Genomic DNA, 16,843 nt, shown 5'->3' on the forward strand with positions numbered 1-16,843 from the left:
AACCAACCCTTACATAATACACATATAAATCTGGACCCTCACGAAACATAGGAATTGGGAAGTAACTAGATGTCTAACTTGTAAAAAATGTTTTCTAAAGGCTATAATACATGAAATCGGACCGATTTAGAAGATTTTTGGGAACCAATGTAAAACAAACTCATGTAATGGTGAATGATACATCTCGTGGTCATAAAAGATAATATTTATTCAATAGTCAGCGACGTAAAGAGTCGAGATAATCTTGAGTCGATAATGATAAAACATGTTCGTAATTGGCTAAATTGATTGTTATGAGGAAAAATATATGGTTCCAACCATCCTAGTGACCTCCCAAGGTCACATGGTATTGAACTGTTGATAGGAAGCTCCTCAGCCTCTATCCTTTCGAAGTTCAAAGTTTTTGAAAATTATCTAAAATTAAAGGTTATAATACACAATTTCAAATAGACAATGAAGAAACAGAACAAACCCCAAAACGATAATCCAAAGCTCCAAATGGTTTTTATAGCATTCGGCACTACGACTGGTGATTTCAACGTAACTTACTATTCCCCTAAACTCAAGGCAGCCCTTCAATTACACTCCGTACATAGTAATATTTGATCGCACTATATTCTCTCAGTGTTAAAGAACATGATTTTATGCCGATGTGAGGATTTGATCAGTGTATAGCATCTGGTGAAGATGAAGAACCAAGTTCGCCACACCTTAAAACACCGTCTGCCATCTTATCATCCATTTCCTTGGTGAAAAAGCAACTTAAGATATTTGACTACTACTAAGATTAATAGAAATAAATTTCATTATTTACATAGTATATGCTAGCCTTCTCACCCCCCCCCCCCCCCCCCAAACAAGTCTGATGGCTTCCAACAAAAAATTATGTTCAAAAGATGAAAGAAGCTAACCTAAAATTGACACCGAAACATTTAAGACTATTGCTGGAACCACCACTGGCAAATAGGCTCATAAGATTCCCAAGAAGCCAACTATTCACATGCAACCAACAAAACACGGAGGGGGGCAATTGAAAAATGAAGCCATAGAAAAAAAAAAAAATTTATATGGGTTGATTCCCGAGAAAAATGTATTTGAGATCATCAATGGTGAGACGAGCTCCAGAACCAGAGACATGGTCTTCACCAAATGCAGATGCCACAATCTTCCTCTTCTCTTCCTGCAGTTCACCAAACCATCAGACAAGGGAACCTTGTGCTCCAGTGACAAATTTGCAAAATATACATACCATAGAACATATAAGTTTATAATTAAAAAAATAATAATAAAATAAATAAATAAATAAATAAAACCCGTAAAAAATCTTAATTACAACCCCTACACAATTCAACTATTCAGAATGATTTTCTTGATCGTAGATGTTTGTATCCGCAAGACAAAATTTCAGGCATCTGGCTTTATTTCTGTTGATCAAATTAATTGAGGAACTTTTTCAAAAGCTGGGTAGAGGATGGAGGACATATCTTTACTAGGTCAAGCATGTTCTGTTGATGATATAGCAAGATAATGTACGCTTAGATCTTTTGGAGCAAATTGTTCAAACAGACTGCTCCTCAAACATTTTACTTTCAAGTTTCAACATGCCCAATGCACAAATTCAGTATAGAAGCCCAAGCTATTGCAATATTCATACAATGGAAAAAGTGAAAAAGAGTTAGATAGGTAATTCTTGCATTTAATAATTCAACTTATTCTAGCAGCCCAGACTTGTACTCTTATGCTCCTTTAATTTATACAATCAACACAGCCAGTCAATTTAGCCTCCAAGGTGGCTTCAAACTAGGCATGTTTTTCATTGATATGCAACAAGAGATTATTAAACACAATTTACTCTATACACTAAAGCAGCAGTAAACATATTATAAAGCATTAAAATGAAAAACGGGAGAGAACTGAATGTGGCACACAATACCTGGAGAGCCAAAATACGATCTTCGACAGTGTCTTTGATTGTAATCCTTGACACTGTAACAGGCCGAGTTTGCCCAATACGATGTGCTCGATCAATTGCTTGGTCTTCTGTGCTTGGGTTCCACCAAAGATCCAAAAGGATAACATGGCAAGCTGCAACCATGTTCAACCCAAGGTTACCAGCTTTAAGAGACATCAGCATGACAGTGACCTACAAGCCAGCCCACAAAATCAGATTTATAAATTATAATCACAGCAAATTACAAGAGCACGCCAAGGAAAACCACCCCAAAAGCTAAAACCAAGAACAGGTATCAATGTAAATTCAAGCATAAGATTATCAACAACACCAGTGAATTCATTGGCTACACAAAACAGCACTACTAATGACGGAAAGAAATAATGCATGCACCAAAGAAATATCGGAAGGAAATATCAAACAATGAACAGTTCTTATTATATCAGATGATATAAACGTGTATTCTTATACTCTGGTATACGTATACTTTACACAAAATTATCCTTGGAAAGAAATACAAAGAACTTCAGCTGCAAACACAAATCAATATTCATAGCATGGGAAACTCAGATATGTATAAGCAGAAGGCCAAACTGCCAACTCAACCAGTCCAAATGGGGAGTTGGCTTGGTTAACAAATTAGGCTCTTCTTAGTCACAAAAAAGTGTCTAACTTAAAAGGGGTACACAAATAATTTACACTCTAAAAAGAGTAGATGCTTATCTCTACAAGACCACCCCATGACCATTTACATTTTAAATTTCCAGTTATTTAAAACATACTCCTTTCCAACAAACAAAATCCTAACTTGACATCTCTCCAACTTGGCCTTTCTTCATTGTCGTCTACTGAAGTATCAGATTCATAGTAAAAATCTACAAGATATAGTAATAAAACTGCTTACAATTAAAGAATTATCACCCCCTCCTTCCCTATACACCATTCTTTCCTATTCTCAAAAAAAGGGGTAGATATGGAGAAAAAGTCAGTACGAGTTGTGCAACACTAACAAAGTATATCACATTAAAGTTTTCTGTAGCATTTACATTATAGATAACAGACATCTGGTGTATGAAAAAAATTGAGGCACCCTTAGGCGATAAGGGTCCTAGAGCTTGAGGTGTGAGCTTTAAAGAAGAGAAGCATAATTTTAGATATACAGACGTGTATAAAAGAAAAGGTTGCAGGCATGAAAATGCAGCTAATGTGTCTTTATACACAGCATAGAGTTCCTAATAAAAAGCCTCAACCAAAACTTTCTAAGAGCTTAGGCAACGCGCCTAGGCATGACATGTCAACACAGCAAGAATCAACACCGATACTAAGGTCACTAACACAAATGCTCCGAAAAAGCTCCCCTCGTCAGTGGGCTAATGGGGATCGGATACACACATCCTTTTATCCCTGATGTAATATACCACAGTATTCTGCAATTTTTTTATTAAAAAGTTATGCTGACAGTTTGATTAGCCCACTATAATTGCAAACCAAAATATAATTAATTTTTCTCCATTGAAACTGTACATAGTGATGGAATGCACACAAACACGCACAAATTATATCTATGCTAAAGCCTTCAAGTTAACTAGCTGAACTAAGATACTGATTGGACAAATTCTCTTAAACCATCTGTATATAGCATACAGTATGCAAAAGAAAAGGTTGCAGGCATGAAAATGCAGCTAATGTGCCTTTATACACAGCATAGAGTTCCTCATAAAAAGCCTCAACCAAAACTTTCTAAGAGCTTAGGCAGCGCGCCTAGGCATGCCATGTCAACACAGCAAGAATCAACATCGATACTAAGGTCACTAACCCAAATGCTCCAAAGAAGCTCCCCTTGTCAGTGGGCTAATGGGGATCGGATACACACATCCTTTTATCCCTGATATAATATACCACAATATTCTGCAATTTTTTATTCAATAGTGATGCTGACAGTTTGATTAGCCCACTATAATCGCAAACCAAAATATAATTAATTTTTCTCCATTGAAACTGTACATAGTGATGGAATGCACACAAACACGCACAAATTATATATATGCTAAAGCCTAAAGCATGTTAACTAACTGAACTAAGATACTGATTGGACAAATTCTCTTAAACTATCTGTACATAGCATACAGTGTGCAACTGCAAATTATTGCCAAGTAAATCCATCAATTAAAAGTGATTGTGAAGGAGGAAAAGAAATTCCTCAAATGTGTTATATACAACAAAATATTCTGGTATTGTTTCACATTACTTTGACTGCGGAATATCCTGCCACTCTTTCCCATAAGCAGCCAGACACACACACACACTTTATTTTCACATTAGGTACTCAGCACCCCATCTAATTACACTTAGAATAAAGGGATTAGCTCAGAACAAGTTTAAATGAATAAAGTGTGGAGGAAGGCAAACAAACTCAAACAGAAAGAGAGAGAGAGAGAGAGAGAGATCAATATTTTCTACCATGTAAAAATAAATGAAAAGAGCAACAAATCAGTAAAAGATTGAAATCAGAAGAAAACAAACCTCAGGATCAGTATTGAACTCTCTGACAGCCCGGTCTCTTGCAGCCAAAGACATACTACCATCAAGCCTCCTATATTGGAGGCAATACAGATTTAAAGAATACTCGAACAAATCAAGCATACGAGTCCACTGAGAGAAAACAATGGTTTTTATTGGTCCTTGTGTGGATGACCCCTTCATTTTCTCAGTTCTCACTTGTGCAGACATAGAATTCTCTTTACTTGTCTCCCCCGGCTCATCAACCTTTATACATTTACTGTTAAATTCACAATGAGAGAAGAGTATCTCTAGTGCTGCCTTAATTTTAGAGGAGCTATACTCATTACTAAGTATTGATGAAGCCTTGGAACTACCATTGTCAGTTGAAATATTGCCATCAACATCACCAGAAACACAACTTATTAGAGTAGCCTCTGAGAAGAGAACATCATCACTTAGTTGTTGCTTGCATCTACGAGCAGGACACAGATTGTCATCACCGTTTAGATAGTCTGCCACACATTGGTAGCAGAAAACATGCCCACAAATGGTCACAATAGCATCCTCAGCTGGATCCTGCAGAAGCATCAGTGAAAACAAGATATTAATTCGCATTAAATCAACAGAAGCTTTCAAGATAAGGTTAGATAATGAATCTTTTTCCCTCTTTTTTTGTCTCCGTTTTCCTTTAATTCTTACTTGCAGACCCAGAAGAACAAAACAGATACAGACCACAGGACTCAGACATCCACTCGTCCAGATGACCTAATGACTATGAATTTATGACTCAGTTGTCTCCAACTGGCCGTCCAGTGAAGATGACTGGAAATAGAAGGTATTCCATCGATTAAGAGGGGGGAGGGGGGGAGGAAGGAACGCGAGGAAAGATTAAAGAAGGCAATTAATGATGATCTTAGTTTGGATCTACCAGCCACAGCTTGTCAGAATTGTCACAGTAATTCATAACCATCTATCCCAAATACATTTAACTTGTTATCTTTTAATTACCAGAAGAAAGGTCCTCAGTCAATGAACAAATAAGGGAACCTAAAAAAAAATACGCCTCACTCTGGATTACAAGGGACAAAAATTATAGCCACAACCAAAAGCATCCCAAAAGACATTGCTGACAATTTAACTTTTTTCTTTTGACAAAGACTATTAAACATTCTATAGATTTAGATGCATGATCATATCAGCAAGAAATTCCTTACTTGAGTTCCACTGGTTACTCTAATCTAAGAAGTACCCTTTTCATTTTGTAATAATTGCAAACATTTTGACTTGTGCACTTTTTATATACAAACTACGAGTAATTTTATTTTTTTAATTAACATATACTGGTAAAAAACAAATATTGTCCAGTAAAATGTTTTTAGATTAGTCTTTAAGTATATTTTCATTATCTTAACCTTTTATACTTCTTGATAATATATAATTATAAATATTAATGGTTAAATTTATGCATTGACATGTGTGTCCGTCAAAGAATTACAATTATTATGAAACGTAGGAAGTATATTAAGAGTTCTAGTCCCCAATACTGTATTTGTGAACTTTTAGTCTCTCAACTTTTAAATGCTCATTATTGGTCCCTCAACGACCTATATATTAAGACACGAAGCATGTGAATTTTGACTAAATAGTTTAGGGACTAATCCTAGTTAGAAATGTAACAACACAGCTTTAAGTAAGCAGTGAGCCAGATTCACAATACCCAACCTCCACCTCTAAGGGAACTGACCATAGCAGAGTCTCCATGTGACACACAGCAAATATGAAGAAGGAACCTCTACATTCTACAATGATAAATCTAGACTCGAGAATGATTTAACTAAAAAGGAAGTAACTTGTTCAAAGGTAACTAGGTCAAAAATGAAATACATAAAAGTAAACAACATTGTAAATTAGCACATTTGTAAAACAACAGAAGACAAAAACTCAATTTCCCAAATCCCCCAATTGAAACTAAACAAAACATAATGATCAAAATTTTAAATAACAAGGGTGAAAAGCCACATACATCAAGTTAATAAGAAAGCCAGTCTAAGGAATTAAAACGGTTCTAACAAGAACATACAGTGCAAATGAGACAAATAGCAGAGGCTGCTTCCAAATGATCCAACAATCCCATCAAAATATGCGTAGGGAGTTTCTTAGCTTTCTCCAGATTTGTTCTTTTACCAGAGTCAGAATTAAATCCCTTCACGAGAAGAGGGTGATCACAAGCCTGGCGGAGGCGCAATATCATCAGCAGAATGTTGGCGTAGTTCTGATTAACTGTGCCAGCAGCTGCGTAAGCCTGCAAGACAATTATTTAATTTCAAATACCAGATATTTCATAAGAAAAGCCTCAAATGGCAGGTTTCATCCAAAATTACGATCACATCTAGAGTCCACCGATTTAAGGTTGGAGTTTCTGGTGTTGTTTTGTAAACATACAAGATTTAAGAGCATCATTTCTCTTCTCGAACCTCTATTATATACTTCTTATAAGGTTGATAGCAACACTGTCTTTTTAATACCATTGTTTACAGCCCATCAAACAGAATGAACGATTGTCTCCATTTCGAACTATCAGCTGAAGAGAACATATGATGTTATGAAAGTAACTTTTTTTTTACTGGATGTAAAACTATGTCTTGAAATGAAAACACTTGTGCGTTCATTTCCAAAAAGGAAAAAAAAAAATAACGACAGAAGAAGACGGCACATTCAACAGTGCAGTCCAGTATCTGAATCAGTCACAATTCGAATTTAATACTTCCTCAATTATTTATTTGTGCAATTTGAACTCTACACTATTCACAGACTCCTTTGACCAAATTTTGTAAGTTATACATAAGGAAAATAGAGTAATGTCGGATCATGTTTACAACAATAACAACAACAAAGCCTTAGTCCCAAAATGATTTGGGGTCGGCTAACATGAATCGTCATAAAGAATCGTACGATATAAAGAAACGGAAAAAACCATCATTTAAAATAGATTGAAAAAAGGTGAGTAAAGTGAGGAAATGAAAGAACATTTAAGAAAAATAAAGGGTGTTTTGAAGGAGAATCAAGAATAATTCAAGAAAGTTTTTCAAAGAGTGGTTAAAACGTTCAAATCGTAAACATAAAGGTTTGAGAAAACTTTAGCAAAGGAAAACAATACAGTTCATAAAACATTTATGGGCTAAAAATAAAATTTAAAACGAAAATAAATATAAACTTGTTAATATATTAAAAAAATATACTTTTTTGAACATATATAGTAACAAACCTACTGATATTCGAAGTTTAAGTATACATAGGTCAGCATGAAAACCCAAATGGTACAAGTAAACACGAACGGAGGATGTATACACAACCAGTGACTCAACTTAAATAAAATTGACACGCATGAAACAACAGTGATGATGTCAGCCAGCATGGTTCTGCCTGATTAATAACACTATTTTATAAGAAGTCTCTCCTTAAATTTTGTTGTTTCAAACAAATTAAACGATTTTTCTTGTTTTTTCCCTTCAATAAATTATTTAAACAATACCACAAACTGTAGCCAGTGGATCACAGAAATCAATAAACCAAAAGGAACCATAGTGTGTCAGCTGTAATGATAAAGGATTCAGCATCCTAGCTTCCAGTGATTTAATAGACCAAGCCACCAAGGTCACAAAGAAGCTCAAATAGAAATAGGCCAACAGCCCAATATAAAAGGATCAAAAGTGCCAGTGTCACAGAAAAATTGCCAACTAGAAAGCAAGGATACAAAAGAGTTAAGAAAAGATAAACACCTTAAACTGTGAGCGTGATTCAGCTTCCAATTGAGCATAAAAGGACCGCTCCTCAGCAGTGAAGGTCACAGCCTTCATCTTTATGAACTTTGGAGGTAGGCTAATAATAGGTTCTCCATCTAGTAATGTCTCTGTATTGATAATAATAAAAGATTAAAAATAAAAATAAAATAAAAACTATTGTACTCAGAAAGCATTGTTCAGAACAAAATCCAAAGTGCTAATAAGAAATAATTGAACTATTGAAAACATTTCACAAACTTCATTACGCACTAAAACTATAAAGACTAAAGAGTGCAGATATAAGGAGAAAATAGTTGAATTTAAAAAATAATAAAAAATCGCTACCTATTGCACAAAATTCCACACTTTTACAGATTTGAAATCAGTGAAGGCTACATATAAGTTGATAATATTATATAATCAATTCAACTTCCTTGGATTCTTGAAATTATTGTTCCACAATTTTAAATCACTTTAATTCATACTTCTTCTAAATACATCAGAATTAATCAAGAACTATTCTCCATTATAGATGTTTTTATTTTCTGGATAAGAACTAAGAATATGCATTATGAATAATCTCATTATATTGTATTTAATATCTCCCACATGAGAAACTATAGCAGATTAAATTCAACACCTCTATCTCACTGCATTTGGAAAAATCAAAGCAGTCTCCACATCAGCAAAATCAATCATCCAGTACACAACGATCATCTGTCTTAAACACCATCTAAAAAGTACTTCCTTTTTTTAATTATTGGGACATTTTCCTTTTTGGAAAGTTGCATATTAATTTCACCATATTCTTCTTTGGTATGCTTTATTCACCTTTTTCTAGTGTTCACACACAAAGTAGCCTAATTACCCTTAATCAGATGTGATAACAACTATTATACCCCACCTTTTCTCTCTCTCATTTGTTTATATCACATGGGCAAATTTGACATTCCCCATCTTTTACTCTTATTCTTAAATCTTGTGCCCATACAAACGTTGCGATTAAAAAAATCCAGGAAGTATATCTAGGCCAATAAAGATGCCAACCAAAAAAAAAGGGCAAATCAGTGGTCACAAGATGCAGCAGACAGCTTATGGACACAATCAAGCAACACTACGAGACAAGTGTTTAGAAAGATATGGCAATGATAAGGAAAGGATCACCTTTTGTGCGCCGCAGCAATAAAGTCCTCAAAACTGCTTGAAGCTTCTTGTATCCAATATTTGGATCTCTAGAAATCGGATTTTTTATTCCTCCATAAAAATTTTTGTAACTAGAATAAAAGTGATGTCGAAGAAATCTGAAGTAGCTATACATTTCATCAATTGAATTTTGTATGGGGGTTCCAGATAAACACCACCTTCTTTTAGCTCTCAATCCGCAGCAGGCTCTAGCTGTTAGTGTCCTATGGTTTTTAATGGTTTGTGCTTCATCTAGTACCACTCTAAACCAATTCACTCTGGCAAGTGCACCAGCCTGACTACATAAAGAGCCATCAGCTACTTTACTGCCTTTCTTCCCTTTTTTACTGGTGGTGGATGAATGTTTCCGCTTCTTAGTACCAGTAAAGTCAGATGATAGCCAGTGCCTATCCCCAGGTTTTTGCTCACCATCATCCTCATCGACTATAGATTGCTTAGGAACCTCATTACTAACTATAGAATAAGTGGTAAGCACCACATCATGCTTGGCCAGCTTAGCAGGATCCTTAGTCCTGGTACCACCATGATACACCAAAATAGATAATTTTACTTTATTAGCAACTTTTTCTAGCAACTCTCTATTCCACTGCCTCAGAACAGTTGCTGGACACACGATCAATGTACCTGCAGGTGGTCTATTCTTCTGAATTGGCGGATGTGAAGAACTTGAACCGGATTTAGATTTTGTACCATCAAAATTCTCCATTTTATTGACAGTTTCAGTAGTGGCACTTCCATTATCATCATCATCCACACCATCCAAATCAAGTGTTTCAGGTTTATTGTTAGAATCCTCCACTAATTTGCTCTTACCAACATTAGGATCCACTGTTTTACTTCCTACATTGTCATCGTCGTCGTCATCCAAGTTTAAAGCTTCAGTATTGATATTGTTATGTTTATCTGATTGATACTTTGCCTGTGATGGCCACTGTTTAAGTATCAGGGCGATAGTTGATATTGTCTTACCCAGTCCCTGAAAATCACATAAATTAGCATGTTAAACCCTTAAATGGAGAGATAATTACAAGCAAAAGGATCCTGAAGGAAAATTAACCACATGTAACTCCAAATACAATACAAGTTCCAAATTACATAAGGAGGGATGTTAAATATAAAAGCAATGACACAAAATTACAAAGGACATATACATAAATGTCTAGCATCAAATGTTAAGATAAATGATAGCATGAAGCATGAGACACACCTGGTCATCAGCAAGAATTCCACCCAAACAATGCATAGTTCTTGACTCCTTCTCAACCATCCAAGCCAGAGCAATTTTCTGTTAGAAAAACACATAAGATCCTTAAGTGCGAAGGCCAAGTACCAAAATTTTAATACATTATGAATATTCATAATTTTCAGAGCTCTGCAAGAAAACTACTGCAAATAATCACAAATACTTCAGGCTTTTGAGTTTTTGGCTATAAGATGAACAGAAAAAAAAACAAAAAAAAAACCTGGTGTCTCAAAAGGGGGACAGTTAAGAGCCCAGGAGGAATATCAACTTCAGCAGTTGGCTGGCTAATTTCCTGCATATATATTTAAAGCAACAATAAGATAGATAAGCAACTAATGTGCAAAGATTAAAAATAATACTTACCTCCGTTTCTTATTAGTTGACACGTATTCCTTTTTAGGAAGTTTTTTTTTTAGTTGACACGTTTCCTTTTTGGGTAAGCTTTATACCTTACTTTTAAAGTGTATCCCACTTGCTTTATCATTTTCTCTTACTCTCTCTCCTCTCCTTAATATGTGTGCCTAAATTGAACGTGTCAACTAAATAGAAACGGAGGATGTAGAAAACAATGGCTTAAGTATAAAACCATCATATACTATATACTACAATGACTTTACTCTAAGGTCTCAAACAAAAGACCGGATCTTTAATATTACCCAGCAAAAGAGTAATCTTTCATCAACAACAAACTTACCATGGTTCAAGAGTAGATTAATGTAAAGACTAATATACTGACTTGAATTACAAGTTTACAACATGAAGGGCGCTACATAAGCAATAGAACAAAACGAAGAGAGCATAGTTGCAACTTTAAGCTAATCAGTCACAGATATTTTTAAAACTAGCAACTAAGAAAATTCAATATTTGAAAAATACATGTTAAGACAAATCTAACAAGATCCCACTTGATAATGTTTTATCTTTAGCATTGAAATACAAATAAGGTCAAAGTTGAGTCAATCAGACCAAAATTTAGAAAATTAAGAGAAAAATAAAAGAAATAGAGCAACCCACACTGCAAGTGAGGTCATAGAGCAGAAAACCCTACAAAACAATTTGAATAAGAGAGAATTTCAGAAATCAAAAAAGAGAAGAATGAAAATTTTAATAGAAAATGTTGACAAAGAATAAGAAGAAGAGAGGATCAAAGCAAAAGTATGAACGAAAAAGAAGAGCAAATAACAAATAGAAAGAGAAAGAACACCTAGAATGCTTGACCGGCAACGAACACCGCCAGACCAGTGCTCGCATGCAATTTTTGTCAAATGCCGGTAACCACTATTTTCCCAATTGCTAAACTACCAGCAAATTAGGGTTTTCTATAATTAGAGTATTTGAATTGGGGATTTAAGTGTAGCAAATTCATGCTTTTGATCGAGGGTTTTGGAATAAGCTTCTTAGAGACTATGTAAGGAATAATTTGAAATAAAAAATGATTTTTTTTTTTTTGTATAATTTTGACTCAAATCTACTATTTATATCGTATTTGAACATGAGACGCAAACAACATAAGGCGCAGACACTATAAAGGGACAAGATTTGATCTTTTTGAAATGCTCTGTGCTTGATACAGTAAGGCGTTTTGCCCTGCGCTTGATTAGCCCAGCACCTAGGCGCGCTTTAAAACAATATGAGCGCTGCATTCAAAATACAATATGAGCGCTGCTCCCCAAATTTTGGGGGTTCATAACATGCTACTGAGTAAGAGTATCTTCCCTAATAAGAAGAGAATTGGAGTTCTTTTTCTTTGAAATATTAATTTCCTTTCATTTGAATCATTTCTTTCTCTTTCTTTCTTTTCTTTCTCTTTCTTTCTTTCTTTCAAGCTCCATAGGTTTCAAGGAGACCTTTTCAGTGGTTACAGCTTTACGCCTTCACCCTAAGGGGAAAGGGACAAATGGGAAACATTTACGTCATAGGTTTTGGCTACCTACAAAGTGGCTCCAAGTTTCCAACTAATCAAGTAACAACTTGAAGAACAATACTGCTTTTTAGGTTTTGTTTGTAAGAGCAAGTAATATTTGTTAAGTTAGTTATGTTCATGTAAGAGTCTTAAATAGCCTAGTAATTCATGTTGCAATAATTTGAACACTTACAAAATTGATGAGATACAAATGTTTGAGCCATTAATTTAATATTCCCTCCTATTCAAAATAAATGACTCAATTTGACTTTTGAACTATTTATTACTTCATGTACACCACTTTAGCAATGTTTGTGCTTTATATATAAATTTAAACATAATTAAGTGGGTACCTATTAGAACAGTCACAATGTATAATTTTTTAATATCAACTATTTAGTACGTATCATTTATACTTATTGATAATTCAAGATATTATGCGTCAAAGTTCCGTCTTGCATGCCAATCAAGTTGGGGCATTTATTTTGGAACAAAGGACCATCTTATATACACCATATATTTCAAGAGCAGTGTCTTCTAAGGGTGCCATATAAACAAAATGATATAAATACAAGTTATGAACAATATAAATTTTATGTCTAGAGATTCTGATAAATTTCAGCTCCCATGTGTATAGAAAGAAGGATAAATGTAAATACCCAGTAATAATACCACTGAAATAGCATGAGAAGATGGCATAAAGTTACTCCTGGGAGAACAAGGAAGCAGCTTCTAATGGACCTAAACATGTTCCTAATAAGTAGAGAAATTAATTGACCACCATTGGTAAGAATGGTAACAACTCATGCAGTAAAAAGCTCACTACAAGCTCACAGCAGTTTAAAAGACTCGCGTTCATTCTAGTATTATACTACAACATATAAAGAGAAATTCAGAACAAGCTACAGCACCCCTAAAGAGTTCCAATGGACCTAAACATGTTCCTAATAAGTAGAGAAATTAATTGACCACCATTGGTAACAACTCATGCAGTAAAAAGCTCACCACAAGCCCACAGCTGTTTAACAGATTGGCATCCAATCTAGTATTATACTACTACATATAAAGAGAATTGCAGAACAAGCTAGAGCACCCCCAAAGAGTACCAAGCGCTTCATCTTATGAGGCACTTTTCAGGGAACAAAGCACAAGTATGTGAAGCAACATACCACAAAGAAATGGCAAGGAGATAGGAAGGGTACCTGTAGTGCAGCTTGATAGATTATTCTTTCGTCTCCTAAAACCCTATCTTCCCCAAACCCCACATTTAGGTAAGGGTCACTTGAACTAGTATGATCCGATGATGAACCAGGCCTTCCACGCGCCAAAGTATGAGGAAGAATGCGAGGATGGTTATTATCATACATAAAACCATCATCGGCACTTCCCCTACTAAGATACCCACGATTGCTGGCTAAATTATCCCAAGAACTGCTTTGATTAGTCTGTGACCCAGAAAATGGGGGGTAAGGAGGGAGGACCCTCTTATTTAGGTGTTGCTCATGATCTGCATCACGGGCATACAAGGATATATTCCTATTTGACTTTTCATCGTTCTTCCTTGGCTGAGAACTAATTCCATTTCCTACACCCATTCGGGAATTCAGGGCTCGACTGCTTGTGCCATAGCTAGTGCTAGGAGCGGATTCACCCTGATGATTGCCAGCACGCGAATATGTTCCTCTGCTAGAAGATGCCTTTGGAGGACCTACAAGATAAAATATAACATTGGAAACCACCCAAAAATTGACAAGCAAATTGAACATTGAAGTCTTGAGAGTTGATTGCTGACCCTTTTCCCTAGTCCAACTTGGTAGAACTCTTTTACTACTAGAATACGAGAATTCAGGTTGAGGTACTTCCACAGTGTCATCTTCATCAGAGGACAAGTCAATGTCGCTTCCTGATGATGTAATATCAATAGTCTCCATTCTATCCAAAAATATTTGACTCTGATTTCCTTGTTCCTCAGATAAATTATAATAAGAGGTGCTAGAAGAAGAAGACTTGACCTGCAGTTCCATACATATTTGTCATATGAGGTGCTTCGACTTTACAAAGTAAATGTCATATTTGTCAACAACCACAAATAGTAGGAACAGCCGAACATGGTACCACATAGTTTGTCAGTGTTATAAACTCACCAGATCAGCAAGCTGCCTGAACGTTAAACTGGAAATCCATTGACTAAAGAGTGAATAAAACCGCCGAGTAGATTCTACAATTCCACGTTGATTATTCCCATCATCAGACATCTAGTAATCTCATCATACAAATACGTTCTGAAAGAAGCAGCATTTTCACACCAAATACAAAGATTTTTCAATATTAACAAAAAAGCTAAGTAAATTAAGCAGATCAAAACAAGAGTATACGAAATCAGCATTCAAATTAGGCACTCATACACTATATCAATATAAAACCCTTAAAACAATCCGAAAGAACCGCTCAAATCATCTTGCATGCCCTAACTAAATATTGCACATTGAATATTTTAGTGATTAAAGCTTAAAAATCCAAACTTTGACAAGTAAATAACAATCAAACGGCTTAATCACATAATAAAACTCTATCCAAATCCCATCAACACCAATTTTTCCGAAAATTAAAAGAGAAATTAGGGGTTACGTTGCATGAATCAAAAAATAAATAAAATGACGCAATCATTAAGGGCAAAAGATATAAAATAGAAGTAAAGAAAAGAATTTACCCCAAAAATTCTAGGTTTTAACAAACCAAACGAAGTGGCTGCAATTACCAAAATTCCAGTAATCTGAGAGTAAAATTAAGCAGTTGGATAAAAATGGCGGCAAATTGGGCTTGTAAATTAGGTATTTTGATGAGGTAATTAGGGAATTTTAGTGCGATAATTAGGAGTTTATACTAGAACAGGGAATGGAAGAAGAAGCATGATGAGAGAGAAAGTGTGGGAGTAGAGAGTGGTGCAAAGTTGAGAAAATTGAGTCGAGTTCTCTGTGAAATTCTCTCTCCTCCAAAGATCCTGGTTTCAATTGAAAATGCACGACATCACCAAGAGAAAGAGAAAGAGAAAGAGAGAGAGAGAGAACTAACTTGATTGGCTCTGTTAGTGTAAAACTGTAAACCCTATTCTACTACAAGTACTTTTTTGGAGCCCATGCTTTACATGACTCACTATAATCGATTCTTATATACTACCTCCGTAACAAACGACATATTTGCGGTTCCTAAGTCAAAAGATTGAAAGTATGATTTTTGAAAAACAAAGGTATTTGCTTAACTATCAATCCATCTAAAAAAAAAAACAAATTCAACCTTAATTAAATTAAATAACCAACCACCACCGACACCACCAAACATCACCGAAACCACCACCACCAACACCACCTAGGACCTAACCCCCACAAACCCAGCACCACCCATGAACCGAGCAAATCCTAGTTGCCGCAACCCACCATACCACCCTTGAAAACCCACAAAATTAAACCACGAAAGCCTTGAACCCACCACCACCACCAACTCAGCGAAATCAGCCACCCTTGAACCTACCAACCCAGCAAAACCCACCACCCAACGCACCCACGATCTATCACCAAATGCACCCACGATCTACCATCTACCACCCACCGCACTTACGATCTACCACCCAACGCACCCATGATCTACCACCTACCACCCAATGCACCCACGATCTACCACCCACCGCACTCACGATCTACCAACCACCAACACGTAAACTACCTACCATTTGAAACCCGCTCATTTGAAACCACGAGGTCGCCGATCTTAAACCACGAGGTCGTTGTTTGAAACCCAAGACCTGAAACCACCCATCACCGACGAACCCCGCCACTCTTAACCCTACGAAGCCACCATGAATATGGGGTTGGAGGAGGAGAGAGAAAATTAAAGGGGATGAGGGTTTAATTATTTAAGCTTGGAGTTTAATCTAATGAAAATTGATTTGTAATTTAATAAGGTTGTTTATTAAAAAAAAGTAAGGGTATATTGGTCATTTACCACCCAAAAACATACTTCCTCCTTTCTTTTTTACTTGACCCGCTTTGACTTTTACACTATTCATCACCCCTCCTTTGACCGTCTTTTGTGAATGATATATAAGGAAAAATGTATTCATGTGGTATCTTTTTGAATTTTTCTCAATAAGTATTATCATAATATACAACTTTTATAATTTTTACTTATGGAGAACTAAAGTTATTGATCGCTAAAGTTTTGCATTGGCAAGTGTGATAAAAAAAACAGGTCGAGTAAAAAAG

The 16,843-nt window shown here is 35.6% G+C and overlaps 1 protein-coding gene across 2 annotated transcripts; it reads right to left on the minus strand.

Annotated features, from left to right (window-relative positions):
* Positions 1 to 1,062: 1,062 nt before the first annotated feature.
* On the minus strand, positions 1,063 to 16,343 carry LOC110702132 (helicase-like transcription factor CHR28). 2 transcript variants are annotated; one of them, XM_021879797.1, is made up of 12 exons: positions 15,295 to 16,343; positions 14,729 to 14,866; positions 14,377 to 14,596; positions 13,787 to 14,292; positions 10,902 to 10,973; positions 10,646 to 10,723; positions 9,400 to 10,414; positions 8,233 to 8,363; positions 6,534 to 6,755; positions 4,475 to 5,029; positions 1,934 to 2,143; positions 1,063 to 1,180 (listed from the first exon to the last, which is right to left on the minus strand). In XM_021879797.1, the coding sequence occupies exons 2-12, from the start codon at positions 14,837 to 14,839 to the stop codon at positions 1,064 to 1,066; spliced, it is 3,237 nt and encodes a 1,078-aa protein (XP_021735489.1). In that variant the 5' UTR covers positions 14,840 to 14,866; positions 15,295 to 16,343; the 3' UTR covers position 1,063. The 2 variants fall into 2 exon arrangements, with proteins under 2 accessions (XP_021735489.1, XP_021735490.1); XM_021879798.1 differs by having other exon boundaries at positions 14,729 to 14,802; positions 15,295 to 16,342.
* Between the last annotated feature and the right edge of the window lie 500 nt (positions 16,344 to 16,843).

The sequence above is a fragment of the Chenopodium quinoa genome, unplaced genomic scaffold (assembly GCF_001683475.1).
Source record: "Chenopodium quinoa cultivar QQ74 unplaced genomic scaffold, ASM168347v1, whole genome shotgun sequence".
NCBI lineage: Eukaryota > Viridiplantae > Streptophyta > Magnoliopsida > Caryophyllales > Amaranthaceae > Chenopodium > Chenopodium quinoa.

Bases quoted from the DNA above. Each gene is read 5' to 3' on its own strand.
- LOC110702132 (XM_021879797.1), bottom strand. From the start codon at position 14,839: ATGTCTGATGATGGGAATAATCAACGTGGAATTGTAGAATCTACTCGG. The intron at 14,597-14,728 runs GTGAGTTTATAA...ATGGAACTGCAG, and splicing joins TCAGGCAGCTTGCTGATCTG to GTCAAGTCTTCTTCTTCTAG. The intron at 1,181-1,933 runs GTATTGTGTGCC...GGTGAACTGCAG, and splicing joins ATCGTATTTTGGCTCTCCAG to GAAGAGAAGAGGAAGATTGT.